This window comes from Borostomias antarcticus (assembly GCF_949987555.1).
Source record: "Borostomias antarcticus genome assembly, chromosome: 2".
NCBI lineage: Eukaryota > Metazoa > Chordata > Actinopteri > Stomiiformes > Stomiidae > Borostomias > Borostomias antarcticus.
The window spans coordinates 20,294,820-20,300,819 of NC_140235.1; the positions used below are offsets into that span (position 1 = coordinate 20,294,820).

General features: G+C 44.6%; 1 protein-coding gene across 1 annotated transcript in view; it reads left to right on the forward strand.

The window, feature by feature from the left end:
* The window catches only part of pou6f2 (POU class 6 homeobox 2), a gene marked incomplete at both ends in the record, with an annotated part of 78,559 nt that overhangs the window by 58,849 nt on the left and 13,710 nt on the right, over positions 1 to 6,000 (forward strand). Inside the window, one exon of the mRNA XM_084456888.1 lies at positions 2,465 to 2,608. Coding sequence (XP_084313014.1) covers positions 2,465 to 2,608 — 144 coding nt within the window. The remainder of the gene's footprint in view (positions 1 to 2,464; positions 2,609 to 6,000) is intronic.

A 6,000-nucleotide genomic window follows, 5' to 3' on the forward strand; every position in this document is an offset into this window, starting at 1 on the left:
AGATACATGTATTTATGTGAAGATGTGGCCAAGATAAGCTCCCTCCGTGATCCAGTGATGAGTGGCGAGGAACAGGTTTGACTCTCCTGCCCCTTGGCACGGCCGCCCTCTCCACGATCACAGCCTCCTGTTGCTGAGTTGGGACTTTATTTCTCATGAAAATATGTCAGAGAATTGGCTACTCCATCATAACTCTTTATAACAAGGGGATATTATCAATATCTCAATATCATGCTCACACTGCGATCGATGCCATGCATAAAGCACTGGCCCAGTGACATCAATGCTTTCTTTAACATAGGACTCCATATCTATCAATGTCTGTCTATATAGCTATTTTGTTTGGCCAAAAAGGCCAGGTTTTATCCTTTTGAGATTGATCTTGGGGGGGTGGGGGGGCTGCTGATTCCTCAACAGATACTAAAATAAACAACTACAGTATGGTTGTCTCTGCTTCAATTCTATCAAAAAGTGATTGAGATTTGTTGAGAAGGTTATAACTGGCTATCACTGCGAACGCATATCCTGAATGACAAGATACCTTCAGGGTGCACATTTCCCAAGAAACTGACATGTTTTGAATGCAATTACTGTATCCTTAAATAATACAATACATCATTGTTCAGTTCCTAAGGCCTTACCCCGCCTGTTTCCAGTTTTATTGTAATTTTGACCTTTGGATACAAGAGTATGAATGAATCAATTCCCATGTTGAAGTTTACAACCCTCCAGAGAGATTCATGGAGAAGGTGTCCGGAGAAGAATGTCTTTAGCATTTGGAGATTATGACAGATGTCAGATTGTCACTGACAATTAAAAGCCTGTATCAGATCTTCAAATGTAAACTTTAGAGTGAAAAGACAGACGTGTGTTTTCAGAACATTTGAGGCTGAAGTTGCTCAGAAGGACAAACACTGGGCACATAAAAAGAGAATCTTGCGATTATCTAGAGGAAAAAAAACTGGATGACTTTCAGACTAGCGGACGCAATATCAATCATGGCCAATTTGAGGCCACCAACATGAAATATGATTTCATAAGACAAATGCAGTGTCATTCTTAATGTGCTTAACCTTTACTGTCAATGAAAAAGTATTGATCGCTCTGTGGCATTTTTTCCTCATTTGATTTCAGAAAGCGTAATAATATATGGTGCTGGGGGAAGATAAAAGATGAATGGCAACTGAATGATCTGGATTGAACGAGTCTCAAATCCCCTTAGAGCTGTAGTGTGGAGAGAAATAAAAACGTTCATACCTTTGGTGAAGGATTTTTCTTGATAAGTTGCATGCTACTTGAGAAAGTGTTTCCTTTATCTATTTACAGTGCCTATATTATTTATAGCATATATATGATGTTATGTCTGTCTTCTAATTCATTGTTTATTTGGATTTTCAATTATTTAATATATACCCCGTTTGACTATGTATACGTCCCTATTGCCAGCCTGGGGTACCAGCCAGCCAGGTTCTAAGCAGTGTTACTATTATTTCTCAATTCTTCTGAGTAATTGGACGGTCTCCTCTGCCTGCCTGCTCTTTGATCTACTTACTCAACCTAATAAGCTGCTCTGCTGCACTACAACCAAATCAGCAGTGCATGTTCAGCCCTCTAATAAGTGGTTAGCTTGATTTATATGGGTAATCTAAACTACGGTGCCGGGGCGAAGCCAGCCGCTCTCTATCGATGCGCAGGAAAACTGCTTTCCCCGCCACGGGGGTCAGTCCAGATATCACAGCCGGGGTAAAGACGTTCATTTTTAACACCCCTCTACCTCAGACGTAACAGCGCTGTAAGGCATTACAGTGGTTGGGTCCCTCAGAGGAAGAGGCACGTTGAGGTGAGTGAGGTTACAGTGATGCATGAGCACCGCTGCTCTGCCTATTGTTAGAGCTGGCCAGTCTGGGGCCACGCAGGCCCGGAAGAAAGACGGCGCTCAGCCCTGGGGAGTCCTGGCGGCCACAGGAAACACTTAGAGTTGTAAAAGGGCCACTTATTCACTTCTACCACCCCTCTCTTCACCGCCCCCTACCCCCACCCCAGGGCCCCCCACTGGGCTTGGGAGCAAAGGCCTCTGGGAAACGTATGATGAACTGCATAGACCTCCTTGTAAAGGAGCCATGTCTTGGAAACAAAGGACTGGAACTCCAAAGCACTTAATAAATCTTCATGGGCATACAACTGCTTTTTGTTTGTTTGTTTGTTTGTTTATTAGCTTTTTACTATTTACCCAAGTGTACTTGACTTAAGCAAATGCTCAAGTACGCTTGAGAACACAAAAGTATTTCAAAGTATCTCTTCTACTTTTTGACCCAGGTCTAGCAGATCGGAGTGTTTCTGGAGTAGTTGTAATACAGGTAAATATGACGTGGGCTGCTTGGCTGAGTGTCATACTGACTGTGGTTGCCTGTGTCCCCCCCCCCCCCCGTCCCGTCCCGTTCCCCCCCCCACCCACCCGTCCCAGCTGAACCCTCTGGCCAGCCAGGCCGCGGTGGCAGCGGCAGCAGCAGCAGCCATGGGCTCCATCGCCGGCTCGCAGGTGTTCGGCAACGCCCTCTCCAACCTGCAAGGAGTCACCGGACAGCTGGTCACCAACGCACAAGGACAGGTGAGAGCTATGCACATCTAATAGTGACAACGCTGCATAATATCGCCAGTCAGCAGTCTTTCTCCAGGACTGGGCGGCAGTATAGCTCAGTTGGTAGAGCGGGTCGTTCAGTGATCGTAGGGTCAGTGGTTCGAATCCCGGCTCCTCCTGACTACCTGTCGAAGTGTCCTTGGGCAAGACACTGAACCCCAAATTGCTCCCGATGAGCAGGCAAGCGCCTTGCATGGCAGCTGCGGCCGTTGGTGTGTGAATGGTGCTCCGGGCCAGTGTAACAACTGGATGGGGAGCGCGTTACAAATGCAGTACCTATACCTATACCTACCTATACTGTGTCAGGCCACAAACCGCACCATGCCTGTTACCGCGACAGACCCTTTTGATGGCAAGTCCTTAACACCGATTACTGTACCTTTAAAAGTCATCAGCAACCAACCATTATGGTGACTACACAGCCCTGATCTGTAACAGTGGGAAGATCACTCAGGTTTGATTTTACATGCTCTCTAGTTACCTTTCACAAGCACATTCAGACACAATTCCAGATATTGCAACCGATTCCCACAATACTAATGACCTTTCGAGGACGAGTAGAAGAGGGTGCATCTCTTGATATCTGAGCTGGTTGTTATTTGTCTCTGCACCGTGAGAGGGGAAGCCGCCCTGGGTTATGTTAAGCTTTTTTGGGAATAAACAAAGCCCTTCTACAGTCTTATCCGCATGCGCCCATCGCCGTAAAGCGCTGACCTTGTCATATTTACAGGGTGGCTGCAGAATTGTTCCATCAGTAGCCAGAGACTTGAACGATGACGCTTGTCAGAGCGCGGCCCTATCTAATGAATCATCTTATCGCAGGTGCACACCGCACATATTAAAGGAAGATTGTATGGACAAAGTGCCCTTTCACGCCAGCCTCGGTTATTTTCCTTAACCTCTGTTCTATCCCTCTCTCCCATACCTTCTACAGTCCCACTAGCCTGTTTACCTTCTACACTCCCACTAGACTGTTTATCACTGAAAACACTGGCTGACGAACACCTCATTTTACTATTTGTGGCTCGGATAAGGCCGGCCTTAATGCATGTGTTTAATATGAATGCACAAAGTTTTTGTCGATACAGTAGGCTATACCTTTCCTGCTTCACCTGTGACACCTGTGAAAGCCAACAAATGTATGTAGCCTGTATGTAAGTGCTTTCAACAAATATATACTGTATTTACTCTACATGTACTGTAGTACAGTATATACATAAATTACACATACAGTGAAGTATATTGTGTACACCAATATCTGTGTGTGTGTGTGTGTGTGTGTGTGTGTGTGTGTGTGTATGTGTATGTGTGTGTGTGTGTGTGTGTGTGTGTGTGTGTGTGTGCACGTGCATGCATGTGTGTGTGCACTCTATGAGTGTGTGTGTGTGTGTGTGTGTGTGTGTGTGTGTGTGTGTGTGTGTGTGTGTGTGTGAGTGTGCGCGTGCATGGGTTTGTGTGTGCGTGTGTGTGTGTACTGTATGAGTACAGTCCCTCTTGATGCTAAACGCTGCTAATGAGGCGGTATGGGTTTCCCTGGCTCTTGAAGGTGCCTGAAGCGCTGAGGACAGATCACCATGGATATGGAGTTGATGGGATGCTCTGTGCTTCTGTAGTGTCTTGGCGGCTGACACTCCCTGACATAATCAGGTCACTGAGATGGTCAAAGCCCTGGGCTACAGCCTTTACTCCCCTCCTCATTATTCCACAGCATTATTCAGTCACACACACACACAGACACACACACATACACACACACAGACACACACACACACACAGTGTACACACAGTGCACACACACACACACACACAGAGTACACACACTCTCACATACTGTCTCTCACACACACACACACACACACACACACACACACACACACACACACACACACACACACACACACACACACACACACACACACAGTACATTACACACACACACACACACACACACACACACACACACACAGTACTGCCTGCAACTTGACCGGAGGACCAGTGAACCCCTCCTCAGAGCCCACCGACCATAAGAGAAGAACAAAATCCCATCTGGTAGACAAAAGAACCGCATCTACTGTACAGTATCACGTACAGTATCACTTTTAGACTTTTGTTTCACTTGAAGCATGACAGAGGTGTAACCGAAATTATTCTCATCATTAAAAATGAGTAGCCGAAATGCCAAGGTTCACCTTTGTAGGTCCAAAGCTAAGTAAGTAAGCTACTTTTATTCCAACAGTTATGAGTTTGCAAAGTTGGGCTCTCTGGTAGGAGACAAGTTCCGCCATGAGCCATGATTATCCTCAAACACGGCATTATACAACCCATACATGCATATGTAAAACTCCCCTAGCCAATTACATGAGAGGGTTACCAAGAGTAGGGTAGTTCTACACGTCAACAGCTGACCTGTATGTGAAGACCCCAGGCCATTGTTTATGGCCTTGGGAAACAGCTGCTAGGACATAGAAGAGTCGTAAAAATGGTTGAGCAACCCCCTTCCTTATAAACAATGGCTAACCAGAGAAGCATTACAGTGAGGAGAGAAAGAATGTAAAAATGTTCTCACAAAAACATATATACTTGTATGTTCTGGTTACACTGGTGTCAGACATGAAATTATAAAAATAGATTTGAAATTTTCTATTACAAAGGGACCAAATAGTACTGCTAGCCAGCATGTTGAGTATCACGATGTAGTAATTAAAAAATAAATAAATCATCCACAGGTACCGTGTCTGTGTAATAGATATGACATTGTGTCAGGAATATTACTAATGTCTGAACAGCGAGCAGTCTTTTGATTTTATGTGCTTTTATTCCTTTATGGGAATTCAGGTTTCAGAGACCTTGAGAAGTGTCTGAGATGATTGGCTTAAGAAGTTCACTATGGCTATAACATTGTCATCATCATAATTCGGCATTCGTCCCAATTTTCTTTTTACTTTCCAAGGAAAGTCACCCAGCACTCTATCACCCAGGACTGTCAATTTATGCACTGTAATTAATACTTGTAAGTAAGAGTGCATTTGTCAGCCTTAAAAAAAGCTTCTGAGTGTTTGTCATAATTTATTTAGACTTTTAGGTGAATGATCTATGTGTATGGTGGCCCTGCACCAGATGATCTTCTTTCTATTCTTTTTTTTTTATTCCTTGGCAAAGATAAAAATGGCCGCCCTGTAAAGTGTTCTGTGGTGGGTCACATTTGACCATAATTTACTGCATGTCTGTTTCAGGAGAACCCACAGCCAGTATACACAGATAAGAGAACAGGGATGGGGAATGGGAAGATTAAGGATTCTTTGATGTTGTACAGTACAACATGACCCCCGAACGGCCGGTATGTGGGGAATCCCATCTCTATT